Source organism: Caloenas nicobarica, chromosome Z (genome assembly GCF_036013445.1).
Source record: "Caloenas nicobarica isolate bCalNic1 chromosome Z, bCalNic1.hap1, whole genome shotgun sequence".
Lineage (NCBI taxonomy): Eukaryota > Metazoa > Chordata > Aves > Columbiformes > Columbidae > Caloenas > Caloenas nicobarica.
Window position 1 is genome coordinate 10,643,828 of NC_088284.1, and position 18,605 is coordinate 10,662,432.

At 60.9% G+C, this 18,605-nt stretch overlaps 1 protein-coding gene across 5 annotated transcripts; it reads left to right on the forward strand.

Annotated features, from left to right (window-relative positions):
- Positions 1–5,722: 5,722 nt before the first annotated feature.
- TESK1 (testis associated actin remodelling kinase 1) lies at positions 5,723–18,486 on the forward strand. Of its 5 annotated transcripts, none has more exons than XM_065656879.1 (10): positions 5,723–6,128; positions 12,998–13,119; positions 13,231–13,279; positions 14,264–14,410; positions 14,582–14,664; positions 15,011–15,101; positions 15,316–15,429; positions 15,867–15,956; positions 16,111–16,261; positions 16,463–18,486. In XM_065656879.1, the coding sequence occupies exons 1-10, from the start codon at positions 5,910–5,912 to the stop codon at positions 17,533–17,535; spliced, it is 2,139 nt and encodes a 712-aa protein (XP_065512951.1). In that variant the 5' UTR covers positions 5,723–5,909; the 3' UTR covers positions 17,536–18,486. The 5 variants fall into 5 exon arrangements, with proteins under 5 accessions (XP_065512951.1, XP_065512953.1, XP_065512952.1 ...); XM_065656881.1 differs by having other exon boundaries at positions 16,493–18,486; XM_065656880.1 differs by having other exon boundaries at positions 15,346–15,429.
- Positions 18,487–18,605: the final 119 nt, after the last annotated feature.

Consider the following 18,605-nt stretch of genomic DNA (forward strand, 5'->3'; position numbering starts at 1 on the left):
ATAAAGAGCTGTGATTGAATCAGCTGCAAGCAGCAGCACAATGGTGACTTCCACGCTGAACACAGTGCAACTGCCTTCCCTCCCCATGCAGGCTGCCTCAGCCTGTCCTCCCTGGCCAGGGCCTGAGCAGGGAATGGGGACAAGGGAAGGGGCTGTGAATTGCCCCCAGTCACGGCAAGCTCATGATCTTGCTCGTGGACAGAAAGCTAATGCTCTGCTTTTCAGCCCCTCTAACACCTGGACAAAGCATCACTGTCCACACCTGGATGTGGCATTGGTGACCTCCAGGTGAGAGGCTCCTACGGACATCCAGAGCCCAGCGTCATCATGCTGCACCTCTGTTCCCTGGCACAGAGAGGGGAAGGTGAAGCGAAAAGCAGCAGCCACAGGAGGCCAGACACATGGCTGTACTCTCCTTTCTGTCTGGAGGTGGCCATGTCCATATTTCCTCCGGGGAATGGCCCTGACTCATGACCTCTATTGACCCTGTCCTATTTGCAACAAGCCGAAACCGTGTCAGGGAACCAGCCAGGCAGTGTGGACAATTACAGGGCCATGCTCAAACCGAGGACTTACTCAGAGACGTGTAGCCTGAGTGACTTCTGGCTTGAGGGTGGGGAGCCCTTGCAGCACCTACCTCTTGTTCAGACATCTAGGAGAATAAGCGGGTCTCCACAGTCTATACGTGGGGGCAGGAATGCAGAAATATGTGGGGACACCTCTCCCACCCATGCTGCTGTTGCCAGGGTGGGATAGGCCATTCCTGAACAGAAGCTCAGAGCTGACAGGGTAATGGTTCTCCAGCGTGATGCATTGCTTCCCTCCAGAAGGTTTTCCTTTTGTCAGCTCTGGCATGGGTGAGGAATCCAGGGCAGGGCTGGTAATGTTGGTTTGCTACGTAGGGTCTCTGAGGTGGACTGTGCATGTGGGTTTGTCCTGTGGGGTTTCTGGCAGGCACTGTGCTGAGTTATGCATGCCCTCACTGGCCTTTCCCTCCTCATTGCTGTGCTGTTTCTGAGTTCCTCCCTGCAGCAATGCCAAGCTGTGCAGATCAAAGAGCAGCAATGAACCACAGGTGAAGGCTCTTCCCCAAAGCCATAGGCCAAGGCTCACTGAGCACTCTCAGCCCTGCTCCTTGCCCTGCAGCTGGTCACAGGGCTGCTCCCACCAGCTCAGCCGAGGCCAGTCCTGGACCTGCTCTGATGTGGTCCCACTCAGCCCACCACTGCAGTCAGACCAGGTTCTTGGCGTCTCTATTCCCAGCTTATGTTTGGCAGAACCACAAGCACTTCAGGAACACTGCACTGTGGCTGGGGAGTATTACTAATAGCCTGGCAAGGGGCAGGACATTGAACGAGGCTGGCACAGCCTCCTGGGATGAGTGTGGAGCTGCTGAGATGCCCACTGTCCAGGGCTAGGTCAAGAGGGCAAGAAGCAGCTCTGTCACCTGCTGGGCAGACTTTGAGAATGGGAGCCTGGCACATATTGGGAGATAAGCTGTTCGGGCTGGTTCAGGAGCAGAGTGGGATATGCTGGAGGTGACAGCATTGTCCCTACCTGTTTGGCACAAGATGACCAGCTTCTGGTGAACAGTGAAGCTCCTTGCAGTGCTGGTTCCCTGCAAGAATATAGTTGTGCTCACATGGCTGCATGTCATGTCACCATGGGTCACAGGTGGTGCAGGCATGGCCAGAGCTGTCTGAGCTGCCTTTTCAGAGATGGTAGTTGTTTTTGTTTTGTTCTGTTCTGTTTTGGTTTGGTTTTATCAGTGTTCTCAGTGTTTTCAAATTCACAGTCCACAAGGCTTCCAGCAGGAAGGCACTCAGCTGCATTCAGGCATTGGCTGCTCAGTCCCCTGTCACCCTGTCATGCACCCTGGCAGGGGCATGGGGGCTTGTTTGAGGAAAAGCAGAGCAGGGAACTGAAATCACTGCCCACTGCTAAGAGACAGAGATGGGATGTGGATGCTGCCTCCACAGATGTCACGGTACCAGCACCCAGGCGTGAGAAACATCGACAGGAGATAACAGGAGGCAGTGAGCCAATGCCGCCAGGTGCTGTGCTGAGTTTGCTTGTGGAAAATTAATGACACAACAGATATTTGCAGCCCTCCCACTGCACGCAGCCCCACATTGGCCTTGCAGCTGTAGTGCCGGGGAGGGAATGGGGTGGGAGGCAGCAATGTTCCTGCACAGCGGGGACCTTACCAGTCCCTGATGGCAGCTGGACATGGGCTGTGCAGCTTGCAGCCATGGTGCTGGGTGTGGAGCAGGAATGGCCCTGTGCTCCCCAAGCTCAGCAGCACACAGTGTGCTGGGAAATGTAGTCCTGCTGCATCACCTGCACTGCATGCTTTTGGGCTTAACCAGGCTGCACATGAACCGTTGGGGCTGGTACCTTCTCCCATGTAGTCTAGGGTCCTTGCACTGACCAGGCCTCCTAGCAGGTTGCAACAGACCCTGCCTCGCCACACTCTCCTGTTTCCTGTGGGGCAGAAGGGGGAGATATTTGTCAGGGACCAACCCTCTCATAAGCAGTGAGCTGGGGAACATGCAGGACAGTGGCAGGTGGGGAGGTCTTCTGGGTGATGTGTGGTAATATGAGAAAAGACCAGAGGTTGTCAGGGGACAAGAGGTGACACCTGGGAGCTACACCCACACTCTGGGAGAAAGTACCAAAGAGAGTTATTTGAGTCAGTTGATGCTCCTTGTCCTGCTTACCTCTGGGTCTGCATAGTCCCTCCAGGCTGGAAAACTCTCCTTCAAAAAAGCATTGTGCCTGCTCTGGCACAGCTTCACTCACTCCCCGCAGCTGTTCCTGGACTCCCCGCAGCAGCAGCCATTGATATTTCTGAGTATTTGCAGAGAGGAAACCTCAGGTCTGAATGGGCTCTCACACGTGGATGCAGAGGAGGGACCTGCTCCAGTTCAGGTTCTGGGGCTCTAAACCCGGCAAGCCTTTCATCAGGGTGGGTTACTGTTGGCTGATCCCAACCAGAGCTCTGATGAAAGGATTTGGTGCTGCAGGTTCTGGTGTGCAATAGCACCAGGCTTTCTGTGTGGAACCGCCCCTGCATCCCTCACTGCCCTGCACACAGCCTGGCCACCCCACAGCCATGGTGTGCCCTGATTCTCACAGAAAAGCCCCTGACCCTGCGTGTCTCCAACACCAGCCTCCTTGGGCTGTTTGAAGGCTCTCGCCCCTGCTCTGCAAGGGTGATGCACCATCCCCAGCAGGCAGGGAGGAGATGCTTGTTAATCCCTGCGCCTTCTACCTATGAGAGGGGGGTGGGTGAAAAGCCCAGACAGGGAAGGGTGAAGAGGACAAATCTCCCATCCTCTCCCCACTGCAGCTCCATGGGAGCAGAGCACAGGCAGGGAGACATCCTTCCTAGTCTTCCTCAACAGGGCTTGAGGAGCTTAATTCAGAGTTTACTGCAGGCTCAGACCCGCCTAGCTTTGCACCCAGCTGCCCAGAGTGTACCTGCCTGCACCACGGGAGGGATTTGGGTCGCTGGGGACCTTTAGCCATGTCTCAGCTCAACGCTGCTGTGCCAGGCAGGAACAGAGCATGGTGGAAATAGCACAGTAAAGTTACCAGCACTGATGAGAGAAGGGACTGTAAATCCTGCAGCAGCAATTTCCACAGTCAGGGCTGTCTCTAGGGCTTTAATTTATCCGTTACAACTTAATTGGATGTAAACCCAGTCACTTGTAAGCAGCAGGAGCCCTGAACAGGCAGTGGTCCTGAGCTTTTCTCTGCAAGATGCCTCATCAGGATTCCCCGTATCTGCTGTGATGCCTTGACCCTCAGAGGGCTGCTGCTCAGGTGCACTCAAGGGAAAAGGAGAGGTGATGTTTGCTCTCCTTCTGGCCCCAGCTGAGCTGGCTTTGCTCCTCTGAGCAGCTCCCTACACCACTGAGGAGCTGGTCACTGGGCTGTGGGTGCAGCAGGGTGCTCAGATTTCGGGTACCAGGGCTGAGCCTGGGCAGGCAGGAAGGGCACCCGCTGCCATCCGAGCAGCTGCAGCTGGCCATGGTGGTGGAAAGAGGGAGCCTGCAGTCTCCCATCCCCACACACAGATGCTGGTCTCTCCTCTCCATGGCAAACACAGGCGGCCCATGAAGCTGCTCCTGTCATTCTTTCAGGCCGTTGTCGGTGGAACAGACATGTGAAGCCTGGGAAGCTCGAGAATGTGGCGTGTTGCACAGCACGGTTCCCCATGGCTGCAGCAGCCTCCCTGGTACAAGCCATCAATCACCCTGGCAGGCAAAGGCACCAGGCTGGAGCAGTACTGGTGAGGAGAGGGATGGCTCAGCCCCTATGAGATAGATAGGGACTGGCAGAGCCCTGTTCCCAGGCTGTGCCTCGCCACACACAGGAAACTTGCCCTGCACAGACCTACTGCTTTATGTGAACCTGGAAGAGTGGAAATACCAGGCATTTCCAGGGGTCACAGGGGACTGCTCCCACTATAAAAAGGTCAGAGGCTCCATTCAGCTGCTCTAGCGTGGAGGTTTTTTCTACCCCCTAGGATAAGGAAGAGAACCCAAGGCTTCTGGTCCATGGTGTCTACATTGTGTTTGGTGGCACCTGGAGCTGAGCCCTCGCCAAGGATGCCACACCAGGAGACACATCATGTGCCTGCTTTTACCAGCTGAGAAAGCAGCTAGTGTGGTGCAGGGCACGGTGAGCAAGCCATACTGCACAGGGAAACAGTTGGACCGAAGCAGTCGTGGGGTGGCTGCAGCGGCAGGGCAGCATCAGAGGGTTGTGGCAGCACTGGGGGAGGTGGCTGGGGCAGGGTTGGGCCAGCACAAGCAGGTGGATGCCAAAGGACAGCAGCAGTGGAATGTGTGAGACCGAACAAGGGCAGATATAGCTGCAGGGAGTCTTTGGCTGGGACAAACAGGACAGATAAGCCTCTGGGAAAAGGCCTTGGGGTGGGAGAGCAGGAAGCAGGAGGAAACTGGGGAGAAGTGGAAGAGGTCATGAAAGGAAGAAAAGCAAAAGGGTGAAACAGGCACTGACATTCCTCGAGAGGCTGCACTTCCCTGCTCCTCCAGACGACAGACCCCCACAGTCCCCAGGACACCATCCAGGTGGGGGTGGGTACATGAGGAGAAGCAGAACCCCACATCTACGGCATCCATCCAGCCTGGTGATGGCTGTGAGGAGACATCCAAGCCTGTACCGATATTGCCCATCCTGGCAACACCTGCTTGTGTGGGAGAATCGGACCCATGACGCTGACTGGGTTGGGGCTGGATATATGGAAACCTCAGATCCCCACACTGTTGGCTTATCCGCTCAGGGAGGGGGGGCTATGAGGAAAAAGAAAGTCTTGCATTTACAATGGGCATCCAGATGTGACCCAGGGGAGAGTGAGTCCCACGTCTACAAGGAACATTCAGGCAGGGCCCGGGGTAAGGGAGGATCAGGGCACTGTGTCCATGAGGTCTGCCCAAGCCGTGCACCAGGACCTCAGGTCCGCATAGCCCATGCAGGAGCGTACAGAGATGCCAGCCCGGCACAGGGGCTGGTGCAGGTTCACGCAGACATCAGGGCGTGCGGGACCCCCGCCGGCGCGGGGCGGGGGCGGGCTCCCTCCGGCAGGTCTCGGCGGCGGGTCCCAAGGAGTTAAGGGCTGTCCCCGCCCCGGCTCCGCCCCGCCGGTGCCAGGTCTTGGGGCGGCGGAGGCGCAGCGCCGGGCCGCGGCGGACGTCGGGGCAGCGCCAGCACCGCTCGGCTTGCGGGCCATGAGCGCCGTGCGCCCCGCCGCGCCGCCCGCCCCGCGCCGCCGCCGCCGCTGACATCGCCCCGGACACCGGGAACGGGGGGAGCCGGGGAGGCGGCGGCGCCCCGGCCGCGGGGCTGCCCGGCCTCACCGCGCCCGGGCGGGGATGTGAATGGCGCTGGGGGTGCTCGGCGGGACCGACATGGAGTGGGAGAAGCTGCCGCGGCGGCCCGGGGAGGGCGAAGGGGAGGCGGCGGGGCCCTGGCCGGGCTGCGGGCGGCTGCGGCCCTCTTCGTACCGGGCGCTGCGCAGCGCCGTCTCCACCCTGGCGCGCATCGACGACTTCTACTGCGAGAAGATCGGGGCCGGCTTCTTCTCCGAGGTCTTCAAGGTGTGCAGGGCGGGAGCGGGGGTGGCGGCGTTCGGGGCATCCCCCCCTGTTTGGGCATCCCCCGGGGAGCGCGGCTCCCACTCAGCCCGGAGGTGCGGGGGGGCGGAGGGATCTGGCCCCCAACCCCGACAGCTGGGCGAGGTCGGGAGGGTTGTGCCGCTCGGTGCCGTGCGGCGGGGATCTGGGGTGCTGGGGAGCCCCGTCCCCCCGGGAGCGTTGTTCCTCCATCCCTCCGTGCAGGGGGAGGGAAGGGCGGCTCTGTTTACAACCCGGGAAGGCTGAGTGCTCCGAGTCGCTGCGTGGTTCGCAGCGAGGCCGTGGCGGGGGATCGGGGAACCGCTGGGATGGTGAGCAGCCCAGCCCTGGGGACCCCTGTCAGAAGCCTGGAGCCCCACAGCTCCAGGCCCGGGGTGTGCCTGTGGCAGGGCATGCAGGCAGTGTTTGCAGACCAACCGTGGTGATTTCCAGCGTTGCTGGGCCTGCTCCAGCCTGCGCTGGGCGGGTAGATGTGTGGGGTGGGGTGCCCCACAGGAACCTCCGGTAGGTGCCCGAGTCTGGGAGAGGGGTGTGATGCTGCAGAGCAGCACAGGGGAAAGTTCCCGGCTGGGAGCCCGGGGCTGCCTTTGTCCTCTGTCCTCTCTGGGATTGCCAGTGTGGGGACACCCATGTGTGGCCCACACCCTGGTTAGGGGTGTGTGGGTGCTGGTGGGGAGCTCAGGGTCCCAACAGTGTGGCAAAGGTGCTTGGTGATGGTACTTGGCCAGCCCACGCAGCACTGCCAGGGCTGAGGGGCCGTGCCCTGCCCTGCTGCCACGGCCGCCTCTCCCCATCCAAAGGGAGGAGTGTTCACGTGTTGTTTTCGTCCTTGGCATCATGCAAGGCGCCACAAGCCGTTGGGCAAGGACTGCCTGTAAGAGCAGCTTTGGTCTGGGCAAGACCCTCGCCACCTCCCACCACTGAGGTCCCCAGCAGCACTGTGCTGTGTCCCCTGCATGGAACCACACTCCAACATGCAGCACACCTGGGTGGCCATGACCCAGCAGAACCCTGGGGTCCCCTCTCCAGCCCTGCTGCTCTTCCCTACTCAGCAGAGAGACCCCAAGACCTGACTACTTTGCAGCCACAGAAGAGGTACCCTTCAAGGGGTCCCTCTCCTCTGTGCTCCCTCTTGCCCTGCGGAGCTGTGGCCTCTCTGCTGGCCAGGTTCCTGCTATTGATCTCTGGCTTGGAGAGCACGGCAGCACCTTGGAGCAGAGGGAGGCATTTAATAATGTCAGGCGTGGATACGGCTCTTTAATAATGGATGCTCCTGTGTCTCAGCCAGGCCATGGTCTCTCCTTGCCTACCGTTTCTATTTCCCTGGGCCCAGCAGGAGCCACAAAATGCCTCTTCTCCCACCTATTGGTCATGTTCTTGCAGGGCCACTTCTATGTAAGATTTGGGGGAGTGGTGGAGGCTGGAAGGTGGGAGCAGGATCAGGCGGCAGAAGCCAATGTGTGTGTATGCTATAGAGGAGGCAGGGGCAGGAGGGGGCCAGATGGGGCTTTGTGCTTTTGCGGTGGGTTGCATCCAAGATCTCAGCAGGATGTTGGGGCAGGCCGGGATCTGAGCTGGGGCTTGGCTGCTTGAGCTTGCGAGGAGGATGGAGCTTGGCAGGGCAGCACAGGACCTGTTTTCCTCCCACCTCCCTTGTTCCTGCTGTTGATTTCCATGGCTGTGGGCACTCGCTGCTCTGGCTCCCTCCTCCATGTTGCTGCTGGTTCCTGCCTCATTCCAGCCTTGATGGGCGTGGGGGACAAGGAGGGAACCTGGACATCTCTGTTCCTACACAGGTTTCTCAGCCCTCTATGCAGCCAAGCCAGGGCCAGGCATCTGATGGTGTTCTCAGCGTTAAAGCCAAAGTGCTCAGCATGTCTGAGCACTGGTGTCCCAAGCTCGCCCCTATATTGAGCCTTATCCTGCTCCACGCACTTCTCTTGGAAAGGGCATCCAGAGTGGATGGGAGACACTGGTGATGGAAAGCTGCCCTTTTCCCTGGGGGTTGTTCCCTGCTGATCCCCCGCTGTGCTGCAGAGCTGGGCTGTTTCTCTGTGGAATGGCTGGTTCCCATTGCCTTTCCCTGCGTGATTTCAGAGGCACCCAGCCCTCCGGTTTTCTTCAGTACATGGACACTGCAGCGAGATGCCTCTCCATCTCTAATAGACTGAGCAGATTGAGCCGGGTGTGTTTGTGCCAGACATTTTCTCCAGCCCTTAAACCACTGTTACATCTCTTCCCCAAATCCCTCTCTTACTCTCCCGTGATCGGCTCGCAGCAGGCGCAGGGGCTGCAGGCAGCATCCTGGCTTCGCTCTCCTGGGGCTGTATGCAGAGGTTTTTGGTCATCCTACTCTGCACCTCATGCCCCGCTGTCGCACATCCTCCACGAGACCCCACTTCCCAGGTCACAGCCCTTCAGTGTGCTCGGCCTGGTGCACTGTTTCCACAGAGCTGGGGAGGCATTAGCATCTCCCGGTGTGGACAGAGCTCAGGATGGGGGCTTTGGTGCTGGGGCCACCTGCCCTTGTCTGCTCACTTTGCCGCCAACGTTCGGGATTTTGTATTTAACTCCCAATTTACTACCGCGACTAATGACACAGCTCCCTCTCTCTTATCTCCTGCCCTTCATCAGTGGACCTTGCCTTGTTTTACAAAGGAGGGTGGAGCGGTGTGACACAGATGGGGAAATTAAGGCAGGCGGGGAGGAAGTGAATTTGCCGAGGTCAGCCAGCCACGGCGACGCCGGGAGCAGCGCTGGCCCTGCTGCCGCCGCTTGGGAGCCCCGGGCACTGGAAACACATTTTGCTGACCAGCCAGGGAGCTGCCAGCACCTCTCCTGTGCTGTCGAGGGGTGTGATCCACGTTGCCGGTGAGGGCTGGTGATGCCCGGCTGCCGCGGTGCAACACCGGCGCTGCCCCGGCACCTGGTGTGCCCACGGTGCCGCACCTGGGAACGTGGGAGGTGAGGGCTGCTGGTGCTCAAGCATTCATCGGGAGCGGGTGCTGCATGCCCTGCTTCTTCTGCTTCCCCGGAGGAAGTCTGTCTTGACTGATTCTGCCTTTTCCACATGATGAGCAAGTTTTCCAGTCCCCCCCAGTAAAAGACCTGTTGCACTACTGGGATTGCCGCGAGTTCAGACGCAGCTATTGTGGGTGGCTGTGGGATTACTGGCAAGATTGCTAGCTCCCATACCTGCCCACCTATCTTTCCCCGCTGGGTTCCCCAGGACAAGGGGTGCAGGATGATGTCGCTGTGTGACTGTGCATTGCCTGCACCAGGCTGAGGCGAGGACACATGCACTGAGCAGGATGATGTGTGAACCTGTCCCCAGTGTGGGGTGCAGGGGGGCTGGCTGCTGAGACCCCGGCGTGGGGAGACTGGTGGGGAGGCTTCACCTCATGTCTAGACGGGAGTGCCAGCTGTAGGGAGGGAGCAGGCCGGCTGCTCACTCTGATTAGCATGCTCTTTAAATAAGACTCTAATTTCCGCTGTTAAAAGAGCTCAGATCCCTTGTGCCCAGGCTGGGGCTGCAGCCAGCCCCATCCCATCCCCCAGGCCCGCACACTGGCAACAGATGGGATGGGGACCGATACAGAGCTGCACGTCGGCTTGGCCACGGTACCCCCACGAAGCACCCAGCAGAGAGGCCATGTGGGGTGCTGGGGGACATCGGTGAGGGCTTGCCTGGTTCCTGGGTGGGGGCCGGCACCTTGTTCTCCCCCTCAAACCCCAGCACGGCTGCCCGGCTGAGCTCAGCTCCGGGGAATGCGCTGGGATTCCTGGGCACCATGCCAGAGCACAGAGAGGCGAGGGGGGACGCCGTCCTGCCTGGGTAGGCTCTGCTGCCCACTGCCTTCCCCGGACAGCAGTGGGAAAGGAAACCCCCCTAGCAAGGGGCTGGATCCCACCTGGGGTCGTGGCTTGCTCCCTCCTCTGCTATGCCTGTTGCCAGGGCGCTGGGCTGGTGCTAGCACCTGGCCGGACTGGGTAAACTGGCCAACATGTGTGGGAGGCCATGGGAAGCCCAAGGGAGTATAACCCTATCCCAGCCAGCCTGGGCAGCGGCTGGCCTTGAGCTGCAGAGCATGTAGGGGGGACAGCAAGACAAGGCCTTACAAGCAACCTCAGGGTGGTGGATGTCCTCGAGGAGATCACGGCCAGTGTGTGTGGGGCTGTTGCTGTCCTGGGAGCCCCTGGAGCCCTGCCTGCCCCTGGGGATGGAGTCCTGGAGCAGAGCTGTGCTGGCCAAGGCCTCCTGGGGTCCCTGGGAGAAAACCCAGGGAAGGGGCTTTCACTGGACCTTCCCTCCCCCAGGCTGCCTCTCCTCTTGGATTAAGGCATTAGATGCCATGTGGCTGCACTCAGGCCTGACCCAGCCGATTGCAATGGCAGGAGGCTTATTATCAAGGAATTAAGCCATGGGCACGTCCCAGCTATGTGAGGCTGAGCTGGTGCCTGCCGGAGGCTGCACCCTGATGCAGGAATGCTGTGACTGACAGGGACCCGGCCAGCCCCGCGGTGCGTGGCCGCCGACTGCCAGCGCTGTGCGTGCTGCCCGGCGTTCCCATCGTGGGCGCGTGGCGCCGGAGCCTCGCCACCCGCAGCCATGCCGGCGGGACCAAGCCTGCCTCCGCCGTCGAGCCGGGTCCTGGCGCCTGGCAGCTGCCGGTGCCAGCCAAACTGACTGAGCCGGTCCTGCCAGCCCCACGCAGCGTGGGAAGGGAAGGCAGCGCTGCTGCCGGGTGAGCTGAGTTGGGAGCACTGGACTTTGCTGGGCAGCACCCAGTGCTGGGGACTTGGTGGAGCTGGGGGGTCCAACTGGCCTTGTCCCAGGCTCTGGTTCCCTTGGCCCCTGGTTCTTCAAGGAGCTGGAGGGGTGAAAGGAGACCCTGCCCACCCTGCTTTGGCCTGGCAGGTCCCATCCTTAAAGCCCACGCAGCTACCAAAGCTGGGCTGGGAGCCCCATTTCTGTGTCTGGTGCTGCCTCCAGCTGCTCCGTGCACAGGGATAGGGTGGGGGGAAGGCAGCGGTGGTGGGGTCGGGATGGGAGTGCCCCTTGCCCTGCGTGCTGGTGCAAGTGTGGGCAGGGAGCCCCGGGCACCAGGGTGGGACTGGCAGCAGTACGAGGTGCTGCAAGTGATGGGATGGGGTGGTGGCCACAGGGAGGACTTGGGGTGCCACTGGACGGGGAGCCCTGGGCTGGAGGAGCCATGCTCCCCACAACAGGGACTGCGCTGTCACCCTGGGATGGGCATTTTGTCTGGTGCTCAGTGAGGAGGAGGCACGGGGGGCACCTGTCTTCCCTTCTCTCCACAGTGTGGTAAGGGGCCAGGATGCAGAACTACGGTGGCAGTTGTCTGGGTTGTCCCCTCCTCACTCATCCAGGGTCCATCCTGATCTCTGCTGCCACGTGGCACCTGCCCGTGGGCCAGGGGTCCTGGCTGGCTGGCTGGAGCTGGCTGGAGGTCAGGCAGGTGTAACCAGAGTGGGGTGCCCACGGGCAAGCGGCTCCTGAATTATTCAGAGCTTCTCCATGTGAATACAATGAGCTAGTGGTGGCACAGCAGAGTTGGCTGTTGCCTCTCACTTCCACTCTGCCCGGGGCTGGTTTGGCCTTGGTGCACCCAGACATGTAGAAGGATCTTTGTAAAGCAATAATTTACACGCCAAACCCTTTGCTGCCCATCCCCTGCATATTGAGTGCTGGATGAGTCCCCATCTCAGCGTGCACCCCAGGACAACTGCTCCCCAAAGCAATGCCAGCCATGGGGTGGGAACAGAGCCCCAGAGAGCTCAGCACACTGGCCTCCCCGCACTGTGATGAGGATGGGCACTGGGGACCCTGCCTGCAGCCAGCCCCCCTCCATGTTTTGCCTGCGGAGGTAATCCCTGGAGCGAGGGGGATGTGGGACAGGCCAGGGGCTGGCACCGGCACAGCAGCCTCAACCAGCATCGACTAAAAAGGAGAAGAGCAGGGAGCTGACGGCAGCACTGAGGAATGCCAGTGCCTCTGTGCGCAGCTCGACGTGTGCCGGGGGACAACTGGGACCTGCTGGGGTGTCCCCACACCGGCTGCTGCTCCAGGGGGGTCACATCCCACCACAGCACCCACTCAGGAGGGGACCCCAGCACCAGTTTGGCTCCCCCACTGTGGTGCTGAAGCAGAGGATCCCATGCTTGTCCCTCACCCTGCATGCCTCGGGGGGGCTGCAGAAGGACGGGGGTGTCTGTGCTTGGCCACGCTCCCAGCTGCTGTTCCTGGGAGGGATCCAGCTCCCCAGCTCGCATGACAGTGTTGGGCTGGGGACAGCTAAATATACAGTCTTGTCCAACTCCATGCCCCACAGGGCTGGGATCATGCACCAGGGCAGTGTCAGCCACCACCAGGGCTGGTCTGGGGCAACACGCCCCTTCTGTCCTCCACCTCATGCTGGTGGGGTCTGACTGGGTGGTACTGATCCAAAAAAGCTCTCTTTGGTGCACCCCAATTCTGCACCCACCTGTCCATGCAGCAGGGTTGGGGTCACAGTTGCAGGAGCTGCACTTGCCTCTCTGGAAGGGCTGGGCCGTGTAGTGTGGGGGGGAGGCATGACAAGTGGGGTGCCCTGGTGAGGATGGGGTCATGCGTCATTGACACTGAGGGTACCTGGGGTGCTGCTGTGCCAGGAGAGGCCACCCCAAACCCTAATGGTCACCGGAGTGCCCCATATGTTGAGTGTGTGGGGTGCTCAGCTCCTCTATCTAGGGCTGGGGTGGGCGCTGGGAGCAGGCTGACGTCTGGGGCGCTGTGGAGACGCGTGGGACTCAGCCTCCCCTGCACCCCTCCGCAGGTGCGGCACCGCCAGTCGGGGCAGATCATGGTGCTGAAGATGAACAAGCTGACCAGCAACCGGGGCAACATGCTGCGGGAGGTGCAACTGATGAACCGCCTCTCGCACCCCAACATCCTCAGGTAGGACCTGCTGCTCCGCTGCTGTCCGCGCTTGGAGCTGTTACTGGGGCTGGGCAAGCTCCTGGGGCCGGTCCCTGCCGCAGCCACCCTCATGTCCCCTCTGTCTCACAGGTTCATGGGGGTGTGTGTGCACCAGGGACAGCTGCACGCGCTGACAGAGGTGAGAATGGGGCAACAGCTGGGAGTCTCGGGGTTCCTGTGGGACTGGGGAGGGGGCAGCCATGGCTTGTGCAAGTGCAAGGTCCTGCACCTGGGTTGAGACAACCTCCAGTATTAATGTAGGCTGGGGGATGAAGGGTTTGAAAGCAGCCCCATGGAGAAGGACTTGGGAGTACTGGTCAATGAAAAGCTGGACTTGAGCTGGCAATGTGCACTTGCAGCCCAGAAGGCCAATTGTATCCTCAGCTGTATCACAAGGAACGTGGGCAGCAGTTTGAGGGAGGTGATTCCGCCCCTCTGCTCCGCTCTGGTGAGACCCCACCTGCAGTCCTGCGTCCAGCTCTGGAGCCCTCAGCACAGGACAGACACGGACCTGTTGGAGAGGGACAGAGGAGCCACAGAAATGATCCGAGGGCTGGAACAGCTCTGCTGGGAGGACAGGCTGAGAGAGTTTGGGTTGTTCAGCCTGGAGAAGAAAAGGCTTCAGGGTGACCTTATTGTGGCCTTTTAGTGCTTAAAAGAAAGATGGGGACAGACTTTTTAGCAGGGCCAGTTGCGATAGGATGAGGGGTGATGGTTTTAAACTAAAGGAGGAGAGATTCAGGCTAAACACGGGGAAGAATTTTTTACAATGAGGATGGTGACACACTGGCGCAGGTTGCTCAGAGAGGTGGTGGATGTCCCATCCCTGTAGACATCCTGGGCCAGGCTGGACAGGGGTCTGAGCAACCTGATCTGGGTGAAGATGTCCCTGCTTATGGCAGGGGGCTTGGACTAGATGGCCTTTGAAGGTTCCTTCCAATCCAAACTATTCTATGATTCTGTGGGGACACTTTCTCAGGCCATGGCACATGCACAGGGCATGGTCTGCTGGGGGGCTGTGCCATGGGGTGGTTGGAGGATGCATTGGGATGAGAGGTGGGGATCCAGCTTTATGGGAGGGAAGGGGAGCACAGCGACACGATGGCCTGGCTCTTCCCATCAGTACATCAACGGCGGGAACTTGGAGCAGCTGCTGGACAGCCCTGTGCCCCTCTCCTGGTCCATGCGTGTCAAGCTGGCCCTCGACATTGCCCGTGGCCTGCACTACCTGCACTCCAAGGGCATCTTCCACCGCGACCTCACGTCCAAGGTACGGGATACTCCAAGGCATCCCATTGCCCTAGTCCCATCCCCACATTGCTGCCTGAGCACAGCCGGGCATGGAGCAGGAGGCTGCATTGTGCCAGGACGTCCCGGGAGCAGTGTCTGACCAGGCAGGGCTGGTGAGGTTGGTGTGACAGGGGTCTTCCTGTGTCCCTAGAACTGCCTGGTGCGCTGCGAGGCCAACGGCTACACGGCTGTAGTGGGTGACTTTGGCTTGGCGGAGAAGATCCCCACCTACAGGTGCGTGGGCAGCATCCGTCCCCATCCCTGGAGTGGGGCTGTCCAGCCCACTCGGGGAGGGATGGACATTTGGGATGCAGCTAGAAGGGCAGAGATGGGAGAGGGTGGGCGTGGTCCCCAGCGATGGGAATTTGTGGGACTGATGGACACATTTGGGGCTAGCTAGGAGGCAACAGAGAAGGGGGTGGTGTGGATGGGGAGAGCTGAGTTTGTGGGCTGCATGGAGGAGGGTTAGCCCGGGAAGGGAGATGGAGATGGTGATTTGGGCTGCCCCAGAGGGGGAGTGCGAGGTCAGACAGGGACAGAGGACTGTGGGCAGCTCCTGATGTCCCTCTATGTCACCCAGCGAGGGCAGTGAGAAGGAGCCGCTGGCTGTGGTGGGCTCCCCATACTGGATGGCACCCGAAGTGCTGCGAGGGGAGATCTACAACGAGAAGGTAAGGCTCCGTGGATGCTGTGCATGGGGCTTAATCCAGCCTTGTGCCATCAGCAGTTTGCAGAATTTGCAGCCCTGGCGGCATTTGGGCACACACAGGGAAGAATATGGGCATCCCTCAGGTGGCAAGGTGACAGTGCCCCTGGTGTGGCTCTGCAGGGAGGAGGGGGGCTGTGGGTTCACAGAACGGTGGGCATGTCACCTCGGGGCTGCAGGGCCCCCCCATGTCTCCCTGCTCTCTGCAGGCCGATGTGTTCGCATACGGCATCATCCTGTGTGAGACCATCGCTCGCATCCCCGCTGACCCTGACTACCTGCCCCGTACCGAGGTGACTCCCTGGGATGGGGTGGGAGGGAGGGTGGTGGGCAGCAATACCAGGGCTGGGACTGCTTCACCAAATGAGGGGGACCATCCTTCTTTGCTAGCAGAGAATGCAAGAGCTGCCCAACATCTTGGGGCAGGGGTGCCATGTCGTAGCTGTTGCCTGGGAAGGGATGGTCTCTGCCAATAACCTGTCCTTGAAGCCCATAGCCTGGGTGTGAGCAGAGTCCCCAGCCTTGCCCCAACTTGGGATGACTGCAGGGTCCTCCCTTGCTGTTCCCCAGCCCGGGAGCTGTAAGGTCCCCAGCCCGGGAGCTGTAAGGTCCACAGCCCTCGCTGACATGCATTCAGTGCAGGGAAGGGGGACCGGGCCATTCCTGGTCCTTCAGGCCCTGTGATGCCCCAGGGGATCCCACCTCACTCTTTCTCCTTTCCCTGGCACAGGATTTTGGTCTGGACGTCACCACTTTCCGCACCATGGTGGGAATCGACTGCCCAGCAGCCTTCCTCCAGCTGGCTTTCCACTGCTGCAATGTGAGCCTCTCGTCTCCGCTGCCCTTCGCTGCTGGGGCAGCCAGGCAGGATAGGCAGCCTTGCCTGCACAGGGGGAGAGGCAGGGAGCTGCCTTTGCTGGGCTGGGGTGCTTGGGGGGGCCATAGACCTGACGGGGAACCCCTCCCACCTGCAGATGCAGCCCACCTCCCGCCCCTCCTTCCTGGAAATCACGCAGTGCCTGGAGGGCATCCTGCAGCACCAGATGGATGCTGAGGGCTCCAGGGCCACCCTCTTCAGTGTTGGGGAGAATGTGCCCACATCTGGGACAGCGGCCACGCTCGGCGGTACGTGAGCACTCCGGGAACAGGCCATGGGGGTTACAAGGAGGGGGGATGTGGGGTGTCTCATCCTACCCCAGCAGCTGGAGGGGAAGGAGTTGGGGGTTCCAGGAGGTCTGCAGGATGGAGCCAGTTGCTGTTTTCCCCTCGGGGTGCACCTCTGGGTTTTTGGGTGCGTGGCACTCCATGGCACCCCACTCTTGGCAGCTGGTGACCCGCTCCTGTGCCCATGCCCAGGGGTAGCTGGGAGAGCGGCTGGCCGCACCGAACAGTCACCCCTGCACGAGCTGGGGACACAGCACCTGCAGCCAGACCAGCGCCTGTCCCGCAGCCAGTCCGACATGTTCCACCCCAAATCACCCCCCCTGCTGCGGCCACCAGAGCCTTACGGTGGGGCCAGGACCAAGGAGACGCCCCCCCGCGTCAACCCCTTCTCCCAGCGCGAGGACCTGAAGGGAGGGAAGATCAAGCTCTTCGACACACCGAGCAAGTCCGTCATCTCGCTCACCTTTGATCTGCCCCCACCGGCCCCGCTCCAGCTCAGCACCCCCGTGACACCTGAGCCCACCGTGGAGGTGCAGTGTGACTTCTCGGCCCCCACCGCCACCCCCCGCAAGTGCCACTCACTGCCCGCCTCCCCCGAGCTGCCTCGCCGGGGGGGCCTGGCACTGGGTGTGGGGTCCCCCCATCACACCAACGACGCACAGCCCCCTGCCCTCCTTCCTCCCCCAGACTGGGGACAAGCCTCTCCCCCCAGCCCTGAGGTGGAGGAGCAGATGGACTGCGGCTCCGACAGCCCTGAGCTGCCGCAGCCCCCACCACCACCCTCCAACAGCAACTTCATCCGCACGGCATCCTCAGATGCCCAATCCTGGCAGCCAGAGCCGCCGGCCCCCAATGGGCTCCTCTTCAACAACAACCACGTGGTGGTCAGCAAACCCCTGGCTTGGGGCAGTGGGCTGGAGCACGGCTTCTCCGAGCTCAGCATCCCCTGCACAGCAACGCTGGAGCAGACAGAGTGTGTGGCCATGCTGCCCGAGAATGGCTCCGGTGTCGTGCTGGAGGAGGATGAGGTGCTGCCCTGCCCTGGCTGCTGCCTGGGTCCGTTCAGCTTCAGTTTCGCCTCTGTCTGCCACCGGCCGGCGCCCAGCCCACCTCGCTACCAGAACCTCAACTGTGAGGCCAAGAGCCTCCTTTACCACAACCAGGGTCACCACCAGAAATCCACGGGGCCGGTGCTGGCAGAGCCCAGCCGGAAGCTGCCGGAGGCACAGTCCTAGTGCTGGGGATCCCCAGGGAGCAGGGCTGTGTCCCATCGCCCCTCGGACCACCCCACAGCCACAGTGCTGAGCAGATGCAGGGGTCCAGCGCGTTCCCGTGGTCCTTCCTCACTCGCTCCAGCGCTTTGTGGCCGCTGGTGGCCATGGTGCCCTGTGCCTTGGCCACCACAGTGCTGCCCAGGCACTTGGGTGCCTGTAGAGCCACAATCAGTCATGGGTGGCTGTGGGGAGCCCTAGGGGCGAGCTGGGTCCCTGCCAGGGACTGAAGTGCAATAACACCCCTGCTCCAGGCACGTTCCGGCGCCGCTCTGGGCAGCAGGGCTGGTCCCCCGCGGGGCCCCTGGGGATCAAACCCTGGATGTGGGACCCTCTTTCCCCAAGGGCTCACCCCTCTGTGGGGTCTCGCAGAGGGGTATGCAATGAGCCCGCTCCCCCGGGAGAACTGGGAGCCTCCCGCAGCCCCCGAGGCTGAGGGCTAAGCGGAGCTGGGCTGAGGGCAGAGGGGTCGGTGTGTGTATGTGTTTTTTTTGGGGATATTTTGGGGCTGGTGGGTGTTGCCATGCTTGCCCACAGCATGGGCAGCACAGCCAGTCCTTGACACGGGGAGAGGTGTGTAGGGGGCCATAGGGCAGTGCGCAGGGAGGATTGCCAGTGCTAGGCTTGCCCCTGGCCACCCAACGCTGAGGGCTGAGCCAGCACGGCACCCCATGTCTCCCCCGGCACACGAGGTGGGGAGCAGGGTGCTGGCAGAGGGGCTGGGGTTCCATCCTGGCACTGGGGGGAAGGGGCTGCCCAGCCCCTGGCAAGGGTAGGAGCCGGCTTTCCTCCCTCCCGCACAATGCACTGGTGAATGCAGAACTCTCGTGTTTTTTTATTATTAATAATAATAATTGCTAGTAATATATACCCAGCTTATTTAAAGTGTTCAATAAAAACTGAATGTCCCAGCAACTCAGGCTGCTGCTTCTGTCTCAGGTGCATATCGGACAGGGAGGGGAGATCAGCCCCCAAAATTTGCACGGGCTTACCTGGTACTTCTGGGGAGCCCCTTGGGAACCACAAGCTAGCCT